Below are 18,881 nucleotides of genomic sequence, written 5' to 3'. Positions count from 1 at the left end.
AAAATATCAATGTGTTTGACGTGTTTGAAGCTTCTTCTTGATCCTTCATGACACATGTGATGTTATAGGGGTGACGGTGTTTGCCATTATCATCAATGCAGTATTTTGTGTCAACTTTTGAAACAGAAAATAAATCTACTAGGGCGGCACGGTGACGCAGCAGGTAGTGCGCGTGCCTCACAGCAAGAAGGTCACCAGTTCGATCCCGGGTTGGGTGGGGGCCTTCCTGTGTGAAGTTTGCATGTTCTTCTCGTGCATGCGTGGGTTCTCTCCGGGCACTCCGGCTTCCTCCCACAGACCAAAAACATGCTCATTAGGTTAATTGGTGACTCTTAATTGTCCTTAGGTGTGAGTGTGAGCTTGAATGGTTGTCTGTTTATTATGTTGCCCTGCAATCGGCTGGCAACTGGTTCAGGGTGTACCCCGCCTTCCGCCCAATGACAGCTGGGATAGGCTCCAGCGTCCCCCGCAACCCCGAAAGGGATGGTCGGGTATAGACAATGGATGGATGGATGGATAAATCTACTATCAAATTCTCAGCTCAGAAGTAAAAAGAAAACACACACAGTACAGGCTCTGAAGCTTTATAAACAAAGCCAATTCAGCAGAACTTTTTCCTGGTAACAAATGGGAGGCTGGGTGTGGTGCTGTCATCACAGAAAAGTATGTTCATGAACTATTTAAAAAATAAGGGAACTGATGTCTATTACCAGAGTACACAGATATGACACGGTTCCTCATAGCATATAACATTTATTACATTATTGTTCAATCATGAACAGCATCCATCAGTCACAGGCCCAGTTACACAGTGAACAAGAAGATTCTTCGTGAGATTCAAGTACAGCCAACTGGGAGAGCAGAGCATTGTGAAGAGGTTGAAACACATTGTGAGGATGAGGAAAAGGGCAGGGCATGCACAAAAGCCATCTGAGGACAGATGAAGGTTTCGTAGATAAGTCCAGCTCCTCCACTCTGACCTGCTCCGAGATTCTTCTGGCAGGGAGGGGTTTGCACATGTGCCTGGGATCGGGATTTACACAAGACAGCCGTGTCCAGATGGCGACTCGGGGCGCAGTCGTCAGCACGCTGTACCTACTGTGCCAGCTGCCTGCTCTGACTGCACCCCTACTACATCGTGTTCAGTCTGACCTGAATTAAACCTTGAAACCAGGCCAGCAGTGGCCCAGCAGCGCCACATCGTCTAATCCATACGCCTTGGCAAGCGTCTTCACAACCTCTTAGTCTGAACTCTCAAAAGACACATTTTACATGTAAATGAAAACCTAAAAGTTAGCAGAACTTTCTGGTAAAGGTTCTGGTAATAAGGAAATTACAGTTTGCAAAGTTTCCTCTTTTGCAGTATCATTTAAAAAGAATGAGGAAATTGAAATCAAGCTTTGTACATTTTACAGTACTTTCTGGGACATGGCTAAGGGACAGTAAATAGATTAGACAGCATGGTTGTATCTAAGCATCTAAGTGGAAATGCATGAAAGAAATAGACAGACTGATTTTGGAAAAAAAAAATCATTCACATAATAGTGAAACCGGGTCATTTTTAACTATGACACTGGAGGAGCTTGTGTTGTCACAGCAGCAGGTATCTGATAGGTGGGATTGACTCACAGTCCTCAGCTTCAACAAATGACGGGTTCAACTCCAGCATCTTCTTGTGCGGAGGGATATCAGTCTTGGTGACCATCTTCACCACGTCAGACACCCTGCAAAGACACACAGCATATGTTTAACATTTAACATAACATTATAACTATAACTAAGTTCAACATACCTTTACATTAATTTAGCTTTTAAGCTTTAGCATTTTTCTGATTATCAACAAACTCCATAAAAAGACCACAACCAACAATGAATGTATCCTACGAACAAGGATTTTTTATGCATCCACAGCTGGATATAGCTTATTCCTCTCAGCTATAATTATCCCCCCCAAAAAAAGAGCATCAGCGAGCTGCACCATGGCAACTGGGTGACATGTTCTCTCATTATAATGAACATGAACACTGCGTTTTATTTAAGGACTTAAAATACACATTCATGATCCTGCTGCTTGAAGTACCAAATGTGTATTAATCCATGGCTGAAAATAGTTCCTAACAAATACACTATTCACTTCTGTTTATGTTTGCTAAAAACTTCACTGACCAGCAGTTCAAGGTAGGGAAATCCAAAAAGTCTAAACTATTCCATTTCATCTCATCACAAATGATTGTAATGTTATTTGAGTGTTTCAGTTACACGTTCCCCTTTCACTGGCCCAACACAGGAAGCTTGGAACAGGGTGACTGCACAGGAAGTGCCTGGTGGAGGGGGTATTTGTCATGTACAGCCTGCTGTCCACATGGCCAGCACTCTGCCCCTCTTCCCCCTGTGGCTTAATCTAACCACAACACCAACACCAGGCAACTCCCCAGAGGCTTGACTCAAAAACAGAAAAGGACACAGGCTGTTTCAAGATGAACGTGAAGACCTCACAGTAAGATTTAAGTAAAGGATGATTACAATCAAACACTTTAATTTGTTATTATAAAGTATAAAGTTATTTATTGCCTACCAACTTTCCAGACTGAACTTGATTTATTGGAGTTTTCTCCTCAAGTCAAAACACCCCCAAGGGTGCATATTCTGCTGTGACTCAGCTCTTAAACTGATGAGGCATATGATTCATTTCAAACACCCTGGGGCTTAGAAACGTGACTTTAACGTGCAGCAGTGCCGAACAGGCCCAAACAGTGAGGCTTCTCAGATGCGGACAAAAAAGTCCACACTGATTCAACTGTTTAATTTAAGTCCTCTACAAACAGCAGGACACTCATCGAGGAGCGGTCTCAATCGTCAAGTGTTTAGCGATGCATGCAAGTGTGTCAACAGGGGTTGTCCTCACGGGCTCAGAGGAAACACCTCATCCTGCCATTAGCCTCTAAACAAACAAAAGGAGGCTGCGTGCTGTGATTGTTTGTGTGTGCAGGGTTGTGGGCCATGTGTAGCCATGCGCATGCAAAACTGCACTGTATCTTTGTCTTAACTGGTCTTACCTCAGTTTGAGCCTGTCTTGTTGTCCATTGTATATGATAGCTGGTCCGTAAAAGAGACTGCAGATGTTCAAGCTGTAGTTTTTCTGCACAAAGACAAATAATTTCATTCAATATGAGAAACATAACAAAGCACAGAAAGAGATGGGAGCATGCGCTATGCAGAGGTCATTTCTCATAAACAGCAGAACTAAAGGTCTGACGATGACCTGTGACCTCCAGAACTTCAGCAGTTCAGGAAGCTCTTCAGTGTTTAAAAAAAAGGGAAAACCCCGTGTAACCCCAGTCAAAGGTTACACTAAACCTGGAGTAAATAAGATCACTTGCCAATTTACTTTCTGTTTGCCAGGAGAAACTCCAGTAGAATCAATAAAACAAAGCTCTGGGCAAGAAGGCGCAGGCTTTGAAGAACAGGCCAGGAGTGACATGCTGAGACAGTTCTGTTGACCTACATCCTTTCATAAAGACAATGTCCTGAATATGGGCAATAGGACAGGTTTAGACTGCACTACTGAGTAATTAATTATTACCTTTTAGACTATCAAGTATTTTCTATATATGTTTTAAAACACTGTATTCTCAGATAATAGGGTGTGCAACCATCTGATCAGCTATCTGCTACATGGAGCAAAAAAACAGACATTTTAATGACAAATGATGTAAGAAGGGAATGGTGGAAGTGACAGCTTGACATAAGCTGAGGCAGAGGATACAGCGAGTTGTTGATCTGTCCTCCGTTGCTCGTGATACGACTGAGAAACTAAAGTAAGTCCACAAGACAGTTGAAATACAACAACCGCAAGGCGGGAACCAAAGTGTGGGTTCATTTGCTGATATGACCTAACTGGTACTGAAACGTGCAGGTAGAGACATGAAATCAGGTTCATACTCCTGCCACCCGTCTAACAGTTCAAATCAGAACAGCCCTGACATGTTTATCTACTCTACTCTAGTGCTTCTGTGTACATGTTACACAAGGCAGCATCTCACTTATTAAGCATACAAGATTTTATCCAGTTGTTTCAAATTATCTTAATTTACCCATTTTAGCACATCTATTATTAATCATTAAAGCTGGGTTGTATGAAGATATGGCAAAGCCTTAGTGGAAAAACATTTCCCATTTTGGGAAATGCACTTACTTGCTGAGAATTTGATAAGAAGATTGGAACTGCTCATATGTTCGGCTGCTCAAGATGAAGCCACCACATTGAGCCATACTTTTGAAACTTGAAACAGGAAGAAACAGCTGGTCTGGCTCTGTTGAAATGTGAGAAAATCCACCTACCAACACCTCCAAAACTTACAAATTAACACGTTGTTCGTTACTAAGAAGACCAGTAACTTCATGAAGTCAACCAGCCGAGGTAAACATACAGTGTGAATCCACCTCTCAGTCTGTCAGTGGTACAGGGGACAAACTTCATCTCAGCTCTTTTCTCAGCTCAGTTAAAAGCACTGAAAATACTGACTAAATTGACTAGATTGGTGAGTTTTCTTGCAGCAAAACTGTATTAGCCATCATTAGTGAGATGAGCATGCATGAGTAGAAGGAAGCATGGTTCAAGCATTGGAAGAAAGCCGTTGGTTCGACAGCACGGTAACTTCCTCCAGGATGGTAGAACAGAGTCCTGAAGTTGTGAGTGGTAGGTGTAAAGTGGCCAATCATTTCAAACAATGGGAATTGTGTGCACTGGAGGAAGGTGAACAGGTTTAGGGCAAATAAAAAAAGCATAAAATATGCACTTGGTAGCACCGGGTGTGAAGAAAGTCTGTGTTTCCTTTCTGAGAGGAATAAGATGGCCGTACCTTGATATACTGGATCAGATCTCCCAAGGTCATTTCCTGCTGACCGCTGCATCTGCCCTCAACGAGGAAGTGATCCCACAGGGTGTATTTCTTTCCTGCGACCTGCCGATAGACATGTTACACACACACACACACACACACACACACACACACACACACACACACACACACACACACACACACACACACACACACACAGACAAAGTTGACAGATGAAGTACTCATTGTTGTGAGGGATGTGCAGCAAAGAGTCCTGGGCACTCACAGACAGAGAAGTTGCATTTTTCATCACTGTGTTATAAAGCAGCTGAGACCAATCAGCAGCCCCAAGACCCCATCAAGCGACGATGAGTTCAAGAAGGTGCTTCCTCGTATATGATGAAGTGACTCTCTTGCTTTTCTCAAGTTTCCATCTAGGATCCCTACTTCATTCTCACAGTTTTACGACCATCCCGACCAGCGATGGTAAAAGCCATGTCAGGGCAGTGATATTAGTGCAACTTGAGGAAAAAGCTGAAGAATGTTGCTTATAAAAGCTGCATCTGTGCGGATAGAAATGTGTTTTTCTAGGCAGTGAAATAACAACACAGGAATTTTTCCAGACACCTTGCCAGGTTGCACTTCAAGTAGCCGCAGTTTGAGCTTTGAGGGGCCATTTTCCTTCTGAATGTCCTGTCATTCTTTGAGAAATCTGGCTGTTTAAACAGGCTTAAACCGTTGACTCAAAACAGGGCTGATAATTTTGATTTTGGGCTCTGGGGATGAACATTTGTGGGTTTTTGTTTTTTTTATTTTTATTTTCTATAAATTAAATGAAACTTAAAATGAACCAAACAATGAAAAGAACCATAGTTTTACATGCAGGTATGAACAAATGACTGGACTGCTGCTAAGTGCTGTTTTGCATTAAAGAGTGACCCAGATGAAGAAAGGAAGATGATGATTTTTAGTCAATAGCTGGAATTAATTTGAAACATGCAGAGCATGTGACAAGAGAAACGCAATGAGACACTCACTGAGACAACTTGACAAACAAAAACACATCCTTTTCTCCTTCCTCTGGCTCCACTGTCACCCTACAGTACTGCTGTCACGTCCCTCACAACTCATGAGATCAGAGTTCAGAGCGGATGACCCGGCAGCGACCCGTCATCCACTGAATCATTATTCCCATCGGCTCGACCTTCGACCTCTGAACATACAGAGAATCCTGACACCCAGACAGATCAATTCAAATCAATGCAAACATAAACACTGCTGTTACTGCTGTCACTGAGCAGATATTGGCTATCACATGGCAGCGTGTATTTACCCTAAACATCATAATCCACACATGTACGACCATAAGGAAAAAAAAATAAATCACCTGACCTGAAATGGGTCGGGATGCCTCACATGCAGAAAATCTGTGAAAACATGTCACGTTGCAGACGACCCTGCTCGCACAGGCGCTGTCTGGTGAGAGGAGCTGTGAAGATCAAAACTTGGCTCGAGATGTGAATACCAAAAACTCCGGCTAAACCTGGGTCCAATTATCTCTGCTCCGGCAGCCAAGGGGAACTTTTCGACTAGCCCTCACAACTCCCACCACTTATGGGGTTTGGGGTTATGGAGACACACTCGAGGCACACTCCTCCTCAAGTCTGACAGGGTGTCTAGGTCCTTTTGTCCCTTTGTCAGACAAAACACGTCTTGTTTGCAAGATGCACATCTTACTGGTGGTCATGTTAGCTTCTTTAATGTATATGCAGAGTAACTTATCAGTACAACTTTAAACGTTGGATTGGCAGAAAGAACCTAAGCCTGAAATGTACATATAGTACATAAAAGCATCATTTGAAAGGATCTTGCAAATGCAAAGTCATTGTTGAGCTTTAAAATGGACCTCCTTTGCTCTGTGGTTCTGAGTTTTTTATGAGTGCTTTTGTGTGCAGATGTAGATTCTACACAATGCAAAGCAGGCACGCAGGCTATTTTTACTCTCCCCCCACCCTTCCTCTCTCTCTCATATCTGTCGCGCAGCTCGTGTACGAACCTGAAGCCAATCAACTAGCCCATCAGTCCCCGTGTAGACTGACGTCAACTATTCAGCACTGCGGCAGGGGAGAGAAAATAAGCAAGAATGCTGGAACCAAACTGGTCGCTGGAAACAATTACAAATGGTTTCCCACAAGCACAACTACAGTATCCTTTTTGTTTTGAACCTCCACCATAAAAAAAGTGCCCTGACGAAACGGTTATCTCTGGGGAAAAGGAAGCGATGTGAGGCAGAAAGTTATTGTTTTCCTCTTAGAGCAACATAATGGAAAATAAGGCAGAATCTGCGACCAAGCAACTCTCTGCAGTGTAAAACACATAGACAAATCAAAAGGAAGAGCTACTGCGCCGATATTATAACATGTCACATAAATCCACATGATTAAAATTGGGCACGGTTGTCACCTGTTCTACTGACAACAGTGCAATTGGAAAATCCCTGCCAAGTGCTCATTGGTGGCTAATCACAGCTGCACAGGATCAGCTGGGCCTCATGACTGGAGGGTCCAGCTTGAAAATGGAAGAGTTTTTGAGTTTGAGTTTGAGCTTATGCATTCAAAATAAATCTCTCTAATGTGTCTGACAGTGAACATTAAAAAAAAAAAAAAAGTTAGAGCTAAACCATAGCAATAAAGAGAAAATATATAAAAAAGAAGATAGTTCCATGCTTCACAAGTGGTTCAACCACAGGAAAGCCTTATTTAATTATCTAATATTGACTACAAGTGTGCTGCTGTGCTCAAGTCTGCAGGATCCAGAGGTCTGTCTGGACATAAAGCAGAGCCGGCAGTCAGGATTCTGGGTGACTGAACTACACCGAGTTTGACTTCAGAGGATGAGGACGAGACAAACGGCCACTGAGTGGAACACGGCCACAGTGGTGGTCACACAAGTTTATACTCTGTCTGCTCTGTTGCTGGAGGACGGCCAAATCTCTCATCTGCCGTCCACATATTATAGTCAGTATTATAAACGGAGCTTTGAACTTCCCCTAAAACATGACACAGCTGGTCTTTCCAGAACAATAAAGGAACACAATGACATTTAAAGCTTTTTAACTGCTTCTCACTTCACGCTCGTCATAGTTTCACTGACGTTATGGATACTTTATCGGTGCGTGCGGTGATTGTTATCTTCTTCAGTCAAAAATGGGAAGAAAAGCCAAATTCAAAATGTTCCAGATCGAACCTGCGTATGTATTTTGTACGTGACCACACTGTTCCAAATTTTTCTCTCAGTGTTTGTGGCTTCTGCATGATTTAACAGTGGCCATGTTATAAACTGGCCTGTTCAGATACGAAGTTCCCCAACGCCTGACACGAACAGCCAAAACGTCAGGCTGCTTCCTCTTGTTGACAGGAAGCCTGGCGAGCTCCCCTGCTCTTCCTGAAAAATCTGGATGTAGACAGCAACAGCTTCCAGGAAAAAATAACATTAAAATTAATCTCATCATAAAATAGGCCACAAACCAAACACACACACCCCTTCCAGTAAAATAAGACCACATATAATTAAAGAAGCAAAATATGAGTTTGTCTTTTTTAACAGCTGACTTTAACACACAGTAAATCACCTGTTTGCTACGATAATTCAGAATAAGTAAAAATATGTTCTGTTCTTGATGAGGAGAGATGTGAACATGCCCTCAACATGAGAATGGCCTCATTTTTATTTAATGTTAAGTCAGTGTTTTAGATTGTTATATATAAAAACTGCAATATGCTTAAAATATACCTGTTTGTTTCATTATTCTGGTTGCAACACTACATATATCTCTACTGAATTCCATCCAGGCCAAAGAACTGCAAGTCAGAAATGACCTTTTAGCAGTCGATGTGTGGCAATGCTCAATAAAAAGTCATCTCATATTGCATACAAACAGAACATGTGAGCCACTCTCCTGTATCTACATCAACTTTACAGAATTACACGATCAAAAGGTCGGAAGGGTCTGGCTTCATCACATAGTGTGATTTCCAATGAGTCACAGCTCACTCTGAGAAGGCCTGAAGCAGAGGTCGACCAGTCTGGGCCCACAATCAAACAACTTATGGACGGATAAGAGTACAGATCAGTATCATTTTGCAGTCAGTTTGAACACTACAGTCTTCTTTAAATATATTGTTTGTCATCAGGTTCGCAGTTTGAATTCAAACCCATTTTTACATTCAGCTGTAGATTTTTTACAGTTAGTTTCAGCACTAATATTTGGCATCATTAGATTTGTCTTATGGGTCTAAGGCTGCTTAACAACACAGGACCTGATACACTATAAAATCTCTTATGATAACGAGGGCTACTGATTAATGGAACCTAAAAATAGCTGCCTCTGACTACAGATATACGTGAGGGCATGGGAATGTAGAGGAGCCAGAGGAGGTTCAGCCAAGTCAACCTGATAAGGAAGTAGAATGAATCCAAGTCTGAGTGCGACCCCCTTCAGGGAGCACAATCAAGCTGGTCACTCTGCATGCGGAGTGCAATCATGATGCGGGTTTTCAGCCGTGCCCTTTAAGACAATGGAGCGTTTTTGGAGACAGGAAGCTGGAATCAGCAGGCAAACCTCGATAAGTCCTCCTCCCTGCAGTCTGCTGCAAGAAATAGCGCTGCTGAGGCACGCTCCTGCCTCAGCTTCATTATCTGGCCAGAATCCCAACAGTGGAAACATTTTTACAACCCGCTGTGGCTACAGGCCTGTTTCTTCAAAGGCTCTCTTTTCCTTTGGAGGGCTTCAAAGAGAGCTCTACGGGAGGCAGATGGAGGATCTGTGTGGTCTTTTAAGATCATATTTTCATCCTAATCTCTTTTAGCTTTAATTTTGGAGACAATTTGGTAATTTTTCACTAAGACCTCATATCCTAGATTAGTCCTTGACTGAGCCTGAAACATCTGAACATTTGGTAGTGATGCTGCTGACTACTGTATATGCTCTATACTGCCCTACAAGCAGGTTATTTCAGATATACTGGAAAAAAAAAATGGGTCACCCATCCAGTACTACTAAGCCTTCCTTTACGTCATACCTACAGCACAGAGCCATTGGTGATACACAGAGAACATCAATGGTTGGGAGCTCACAGCTGTAAATGGTCTGCAAGGTCACCAGAGTGCATCTGTGTGAATGTGTGTGTTTGTCTGTGTGTGTACTCTACAAGGAGTAACACGGAAAGCTCTACACACTTTGCAATCTGATATACGGCTGAATAAAATGGCTTGCCTGTTTAATCAATAATTGGATGTCGATGCTGTGTATAGAGTGTTAGTTTGGGCTAATGCTTCAGTAAATCTGAAAATGTATCAAGAGTCCTCCATTTTAACTGAGCACACCAGTTTTATTGGATGATCTCAGAAGTCAGTGGATTTGGCTTCTAGATTGGAAAATAAACTTTTTGTGCTTGAGTTAAAGAGGAACTAAACACCAATGTCACACATCAAGGTCTGTTTATGGGTCTTGATGAGTACTACTACTACATGGGCATATGTTGTGGCTCCAGAGGGAGCCGTGTGAAGTCTGGTGGACTACCTCAAGTGATGTCACTCGAGTCAGCATCAGCTGGGCCTGAAGACTACAAGTTAGAAAATGAAAAGAATCTGGATGTGGGATTAAATGTAGACTAAACCACCAAAAATCATCCTGTTATCACGTGAATCCTTTGTTTGGATAGATTCGCCATGATTAGAAATGATGCTGGTGGAGATCAGTTTATATCTACAGGAGCTTGTTTGTTTATGTTTTCCTTTTTTTAACAAAGGAACAACAGTGCTGTCATGTAAAATGTGCCCTTTGTTTGATCGGGAGCGTCATCTGCTACCTGATCACTATTGATCACGGCTCTCTTTGGACTGCAGTGAACAGATGGCTGGGACCTCCAACTGCTGATTCCAGCCCACTGCAATTATTATCTTAAAACCCCAGAGGATTGACGGGATGGCAGCTTTACACACTACCCAAAGACATCTGAACACATTAAAACAACACAACAAACAAAATACATTAAAAAGAGAGTAATAAAGGTACTTTATATTTGCGATTGTAAACTGAATGTTTTGAAGGATGACTTCTGGTGCAGGGCGGAGGAGGAGTGGCGGCTTCGCAGCACTTCTCAGGAGAGTGCCGAGTTTGACACACAGACTAAAAGCAGCCCGTTGCTTTTGAAAGGCCTCCATTGACGTGTAAAACAGCAAACAGAATCTCAATGTGATTGTCTTTCAAATGAGAAGATAACAGCACTCCACCTGACTGAAATGACCTGGAGCAGAAGGGCTGAGTCAATAAAATGCTCCTCTTACAAATGGGCCACTGACATGCTGGAGCCTGCAGAGACACTTGAACAGCAAATGTCTAATCGACAGAGTCGCAGTTATAAAGCAACAAATTATCCTCAAAATGCTTCAAAGTGATGCTTGTGATGGTCCCAACACAATGCCAAGAATGGGTGCCAGTGCCTCGTAGTCAATCCCCAACATTTGCAACACGTGCAAGGCTCTGTGAGAGGACTTTGAGAGGACTGAGGAAATTTGGAACAATGCACTGACAAAACAGAGGTCTTACTAACTGAAGTCTTGCATAAGTGCACTTTGATTGATGGCTATTGGATTTCCTGTACAAAATGGAACACTGATTTCTTGACAAACATACAATTCCACAATGACTGCTATGATTCCTTCACACTGCTCATTATTTGTTTGCCGTATGGAATTCAGACACAGCTTTTATCTCTGCAAATGTGTCATTCACAGAGATCAATTCAACGCACAGCTCTAAACATAAACTGTGATCAGTGAGCCCTCTGTTGCTACATCCCAGCTTGCAGGGTTGATTAAACGCTTCAGTAAGCAAAGGTCACACTCTTTAGTTACGTGGTGTAATGCAGTATGGAATGTATTGGTCACTGGAGCAACTTATTGATCTCCGCGGGTCAATATGATGTCCAATTCTTGTCAGAAGTTAATCAGCTGTAAGCTTATCTGATGCTGGACTCAAACAAGACACATGAGACTTCGATACAGCTCACAACGTAGTGAACACTTAATGAAGCAAATTAAAGCTGCATCCACTCGGTTACAGCAGAGGAAATATTGCTCACTTTAAGGCGTGATTCCATATCGTTCCCATGTTCAGATCAATCAACATCACACAAAGTCCAGATAAAGCAGGACGGACAGGAATCAAGAGGTCCAATCCAGCATTTCAGAGTAAGAAATGAAGAGATTTTGAAGCTTCTTCCGCCTAACATCAAAACAAGCCTTGACACAACACACAAGCTTGACTGTGAAGACTTAATGGAAACAGCTGTACTGACTGATTTCATCAGTGTGCAATAAATCAATAAATTCTCAATCAAAAAGGTGCCAAGAGACAGCTTTTTATTTCCACGTATCTGCCAGCAGCTACCAAGAGCTTCCAAACTTAAACTGAGCTATATTACTGGCTGTGAGCAGAGGCTATGAGCTGAAACACATTCGGCTTGTTTATGGACTGGTTGTAATAATCTGAGTTCATATTATTACATACCTTACCTTTGTTGAACTTATCGAGGTTTTCCATTTGAGTGAAACTTCTCAAAATCTACTGGATGGATTGCCATGAACAGACATTCATGTCCCACTCAGTGTAAACTGTGGTCACTTTGGTGGTCCCTTACTAACTGGAGGCCTGCACACTTTGCTCTTGCGTAACCCAATGCAGAGCTTCTTTATGAACATGGTAAGATAGTACTGCCAGTTTTGACTGTTGGCCTAAAGATGCCTGAGCCTTCACTGCCTGAGCCACTCAGCTTTGCCAAACAGACTGTTTGCTAATTGGTGCCAGTTCCTGTCTGATTCATTCCAAAGGCATTGAGGCAAAGCCATTAATTTGCTAGTTAAGCACAGAATTAGCATACAATCCATGATTAGAAGCTATTAATAACCCAGCATCCACAGTCTGTGGATGTACACAAACTGCTCACATTCCTTTATGAGCACATTCATGTGGCTTTTAAGACCAGTAAAAAGTCATTTTATTTCTATTTCCATTACGGAACTGGGACATGTGTGTGTTGTTAGTCAGTTCCTCATGTGCACTTCATACATGCAGCGGGACAACGTAGAGACAGACAGAGAGACAGCAAGCAGACAGACTGTCCTGCTGTGCCTCACAGAACAGAGGACACAATCTCTGGCCGTCATGCACCACCTGTGACATTATTACATACAGTGAGCCAAGCTGGGAGGTTTTGTGTATATGCATGAGGTAACGGTTCCTCTGAGTGTTGGTAGAGAAAGGAGGAAAAAAGGACGAAAGCCCTGACAGAATGCCTTTACATTTCAGAGTTAATAGGTAAATTTGTAAACTCATGACATCAGACACAGCCTAGAAACTTCAATCTAATGTCACTAATAAGAAACTCACAGCCCCTCTCCTGCCAGCACTGGTGCTTTAATGAGAGAATAATGAAATAGGAGGACAGAGACCTCTAATAACTCCCACATGGTGCTTCCTCTGAGTCCAACAGGCCCAAGGAGAAGAAGTTGTGAGAAACAGGGCAAATACTGGGACTAATAATGGATGAAAGAGATAAAAGGAAAGATGGAAAGAGTTCATTCACCCTGGGATTTATTGCTGTTTGTTGGTTCCTTGTACACATTCTGTTGGAGAAAAGTTTTGTGAGTAAAAAGTGGATCCTCTTCTATTCAAATGGGAAAAGGAAAAGATAAATAAGCACCTTCCAGCTATCTACAAGCCTCTGCATACTTACTATCTTACTGTACAGTAAGATCAAGATAATCATTTCCATCTGCTTTCAGGTTTATTTAACTTCCACTGAGTCCACCAGATGAGACACACACATCACAGCACACAGCTGACGTACCATCACCAAAACAATGTCGATATTCAAACCTCTTTTCTAATGCTCTTTAAACAGACAAGAGCAAAAACTGATGTTTCGAACATGCCTCACAAAGCTGGCTTTATTATCTTCTTCTGGATAATAAATAGACAAACCCTCAGCAGAAGCATTACAGCTCTCATCTTAAACCGTGAAGATCCTTGGTTAAAATCGGATTCAGATGTTTGTGAAGGTTGTAAAAATAACTTCTGTGGTATATTTTCGGTGAAAACATCCAGCATGGTCTGATTAACTGATTGCTAAGCCTCGTCGGCTTAAGTTTCGACTGTCAATGCAGTTTACAGTGAGAACGGGCAGATTCATCACGTGTAATTCATTTATTTTTGGAAAAAATGTGGTCCTTGATGTAAGACAGAAGAAAACAAGCAGATTTCTCATTTAAAGTGGCTGCCCGTTGATTTAGCCAGCTGAAACAACAACTTTTTATCAGCCGTAGCTAACTTTAGCTCCATGCGCTGGTTGAAAACACAGTCACTTCAAACTGACTGTTTTTTAAAAGGGATCCTTTTAAAATGATCTTAAATATGCAGGCATGCATTTACATACATGACATTGTGCTGAAAGACTGATGCTAAATCTCACTGAAAAAGAGTCAGCATCCTCACCAGGTACCTGATTGCTAACACAGTTAGTAGGATAGATGGACCTGCTAACATCTGTAAAGCTAGAGCAGATATACACAGTTTACTGTGTCTATGCACTTCTGCTCTTTAATTTTGGTTTAGGGAAGGCTAGAAAAAGACAATACCCTCTAAACCTTTTATACTCATTCCTTCTAGAGCCTCATGCAAACAGTTTTATCAAGGAGACATCCAAACCCTGACAGCCTGCTGTGGTTAGTTGAGCTATGAGTGGACGATCACTGTTCAGGGGGTTTGCAAATTAGTCATTAATGCTCTTTCATAAGTTCTGAATACATTATTCAAGGAAACAGCCATTTTCATGAGGGCTTCTCCAGGATGGTGAGAAGTCAAGGTCTTCCTCTGAAGCAGGTTTGGATTCACTGCCTTGCCCTTTCGAGGACCCTTTAGAAAAGATTGGCCTGCCGAAGCAAAAAGCCCTCCTGTCATTGTGTTTCTCATGAAGGACTCTGTCGCTTAAATATGTATGAGATGATGTTTGAGGATGATTTGATAGAGCTGTTAACTAAACACCTCTGGCTTTTTAATCTGGTTAAATGAGGAGCACATGTGCCGAGTTTATGAACTGTACCGCGTATGCTACTGAATAAATGACCTTAGCTATCTTTTTTAAATGATCTCCCTTAACTGTTTTCTCAATCATCCACTTAACCCGTCTAATGTCAGTCTATGTCTCATGTCACATAAATAAACATTCTGCGTACAGACATAAATTGTTGCCGACGACACAAATGGGAAAGTAATGATCTGCAGGGAACTGAAGAGCAGCAGTGATGGAACAATGCACCGTAAAACAACAGATGACTTAAAAAGATACGGTCAACCACACAATAATACCAACAACAAAAAACCTAAAAAAACAACAGAAGGCACAAGCCGTCTATGTTGATCACAGATTACTCATTATCCCGTGAGCACTATTCATGTCTGCGGCTTGAATTACAAGCTGCACAATGCAGCTTCATGCCGGAGCTCCCGGAGGAGTGCTGAGGACCGCGGATCATGTTCACCCTTTTTTCTTTACTGGCACAGTCAGAGGAGGCCAACACAGATTTAACCACATGTGAGGTAAATCTCCCCCTTTGTTGTTCTCTTTCTCTCTCAAAGCCCTGTCCCTGTTATTTGTGTGACAGATGTGTGACCATCAATTATATACATATAAGTGCTCAAATGAAGTAGCTGCAGGCTTTGCTTTCTGCATGTCAAACAACATGTAACCACCCTGGAGTGGCTGACTACTGAGCAAACATGCAAACATCCTCACATCTTCCTGATTTCTCAATGCACATTAAGATATCAAGCAGGCTTACAGTATTTGCTGGGCAAGTTGTGAATGAAATGTGTTTAGACACAGAGGCTGCAGCAGATGAACACCAAATCCCCGCCTCCTCCAGCAAAGATCAGGCAGTTCTCATTGGGAAATCTGGTTTCAATACATAGCTTCCTGTGAAGGCAGGAAATAGCCGTCATTTCTGCAGGCAATTAACAAAGAACCGGTGTGAGCACTGACCTTGGATTGGCTTCCTTGAGATCGGGAGCCTTGCCTCCAACATTGCTAATTCAATTAGAGAGTGAAAGGGCAAGCTGAGGAAGAGGGGCACCACAGGAGCTTGAAAGGGCACCGAGTTAAGACCAGGGTGTGGAGGATGTGTGCACAGACATGGAAGAGGGAGTCTTTCCATGGCACACAACCAGCAGGCAGTCAAGCAAACAAGTAAAGACAGCAGACACTGGTACAAAGAGTTAAGCAAGCTAGGATGGAGCTATTTAATACCCAGCTGAGACACGTCCTCCTCTGTCCTGGCCTCGGGTGATGTCTTTCTGTGTCGCACTGAGGCTGAAGCTCTGTTATAGCTGCAGGACCACAGCACTCATTCATCTTTGTTGCTCTTGAAATCTCCTTTAACGTCTTATGACTTTTTGTTTTCTGGAGCATCAACGCATGCACTATCTGCACTGTGTATGATCTGAGGTGAACTTTGGTCTACTTACTGTGCAGCTCCTTTCAGTTATGTCGTGCACCGCATTGTACACATCAACAAAGGGTGCATTTAAAGCAGAAGTCATATATCTGTTTTAGTCACTTGCAGGCAGTGGAACAAACTAAAAAGCATGACATATTATCATATGATAAAATGGATATAGCGAAGGCGTTCGCAAAAACTTGCCTTTACACACATCCAGCAGGCATGGAGCCTGCATTCATTAGGAGTTGTATATCTGACCACATGCAATGAGTCTAATATTTACTCTCCTTTTAACGCTGCACTGGTCTCCACCAGCTCCCTGTGGAAAATTTCTATCTCTCGCTGCATAATGCTCCACTATGTTCATACAGATGGTTTATCTGAGTTTTGCCCTGCGAGCAGCTGCCTGTTGCTGCTGAATACGGGTTGAACAGTGAACTGAAACAGATATTGGCTGAACAATCCAAACAATGAACTGAAAATCAGTACAAGTCTGAGGGGACTTGCTGAGTCGACTTGCAATTCTCTCACGATAAGCACTTACTGTTTCCCTCAGTCATGTGACCCATTGTTAATGTAAACATATTGATGAGAGCAGCTTTAATTAAATGAAAACTTACGTTTGCATTTCACTGGGCGGTCTAATTGCACTGAGAAATCATAATTATGAAAATGTCTGTCATGCTATATTTTGGAGGTATTTTGCATGAGCTGGAAAGTTTCACGTAGAGTTTCAATAAATCTCTTGAGAAAAATGCGAAATACAGTGCCGACAGCAGAGAAAAGTGCAGCTCTGAAACTGTGGCATCAACATCCGAGCCAAGCAACAACAAGCTTTTCATGAACACATCATGATGTCTATATACAGATTTTGTGCAAACATTCCCAACCATTTTAGAGATTTTCATCTCTGCGAGCTTGCCAGACTTGCAACTCCTTTAATGGCCTGTGCCTCGGCCCCCCAACTGCAAAACATAAACACAGGGAGGAAAACGATACTAAAGCAGTGCTGAGCAGGGAAGGACAGCCTCCTGTTTGTTTACATATTTCTCTGTCCATACAGAGGACAGCAGCAGCAGGGGAAAGCTAGGGGAACTTCCTATTTTGGGAAACAGCTGCTTTAAAGAAACAATCACAGAAGACGAGTTAGCATGGTGAGAGAATGAGCGGTGATTTATTTTTGTTAAAGGGTCTATGAGTGAAACAGTTATATATGGACAGAGAGGTAACCAGCCACATCTACAACACCTTTTCCAAGAGCCTTCAATCACAACATGTGATAACGCAGGCTACATTATGGTGACCGCCAAACATCTGGCAATGCTGTGATGTGGTGGTAAAAATATACTCCACCTTGGATGAACACTGGGTGGGCTACCAGTACAACCAATGAGATGTGAGTGTTGTTACTTGATATTAATGAACTGAGACTGATCTCATAAGGGGAGAAGTCTAAGTCATTGCAAAAGTAAGCTGAGCTCTTAATACTGCATGTCTGATCAGTGACATTTAACAGCTGCACGCCTGCAGTTGCTTCCAAAGGTTGCCTAATAAAACCTCTAATCTTAGACAGATTAGGGAGATAAGCTCATATTTGCAGGTATGTTACTTTTGTTTCGGTAATCGTTGCTCAGGGCTCATTTCTTCTATTTTAAATCATTTAAATTTGCATCTGTAATTTCACTGCAGGGCATCAATATTGTATTAAAAATCACAAGCAAGGCTTCTTTTAGGTTCTTCGCTCTCCATCTAGACATCCCGTTAAGTGATGAGATAATAACATTATTGCAAGTCAGATGCAGGAAACCTTTGGCTCGCTGGAAAAGATGCACGTTGTGTCATAATATTAAGTAAACCATCCAGAAAGTTTTAGAGGCCCTGGACATCTCCACTGGGTCTCCACTGGAACATGATGGCATGCATGCATACCCCACGTCATGCACTGAGACACTGATACTGATACTGGATTTTTTAGGCTGATATCAATCATATCATAATAACAGCAGCCCATTTATTGAAACTTTTTTGATAAGCATCCAAGCTATTTGATCTTGATCATAAAAACCACAAGAATTGATGCCATTTGATCCTTAACTCTGTCTTTTTAACGTTTGTGTGGCTCAAATACTACACAGGATAAGGTGAATATGTCTGAGAAAAGACTACCCATCACACAGCTGAACTGACTTTTCTCAAAGGTAAATTTAAACTAATCATGAAGACTAAAGACTAAAATGTTTTCTTTGGCAGACATGAGAGCATCTCCCACTCAGATGGCTGAAGATTTGGCAGCCGACCACATTCTCCCTCTCACTCTCTGTAACCATGTGTATTCCTCATTTACTAGTGCTTACCAATATTCGGCTCTCTAAGATTTATTCTTAACCCTCGAGACACTGACCCCAAACCTCAGCCGAGCCTTTTTCCTCTGGTGATGTGCCGTCTCTGCTCTGTCTCCTCTGCTGAAAAGAGCTGAGCTTA

At 42.2% G+C, this 18,881-nt stretch overlaps 1 protein-coding gene across 1 annotated transcript in view; it reads right to left on the bottom strand.

Annotated features, from left to right (window-relative positions):
• Nucleotides 1–734: 734 nt before the first annotated feature.
• uba7 (ubiquitin-like modifier activating enzyme 7) overlaps nucleotides 735–18,881 on the bottom strand; it is a 34,675-nt gene continuing 16,528 nt past the window's right edge. The window contains exons 22-24 of the mRNA XM_070959709.1: nucleotides 4,863–4,964; nucleotides 3,057–3,139; nucleotides 735–1,724 (exon numbers count right to left, since the gene is read on the bottom strand). Coding sequence (XP_070815810.1) covers nucleotides 1,592–1,724; nucleotides 3,057–3,139; nucleotides 4,863–4,964 — 318 coding nt within the window. The 3' untranslated portion in view covers nucleotides 735–1,591. The remainder of the gene's footprint in view (nucleotides 1,725–3,056; nucleotides 3,140–4,862; nucleotides 4,965–18,881) is intronic.

The sequence above is a fragment of the Chaetodon trifascialis genome, chromosome 3 (assembly GCF_039877785.1).
Source record: "Chaetodon trifascialis isolate fChaTrf1 chromosome 3, fChaTrf1.hap1, whole genome shotgun sequence".
NCBI classification, from domain to species: Eukaryota; Metazoa; Chordata; class Actinopteri; order Chaetodontiformes; family Chaetodontidae; genus Chaetodon; species Chaetodon trifascialis.
The sequence above is the reverse complement of the archived record's forward strand: the minus strand, read 5'-3'. Positions and strand labels throughout refer to the sequence as shown.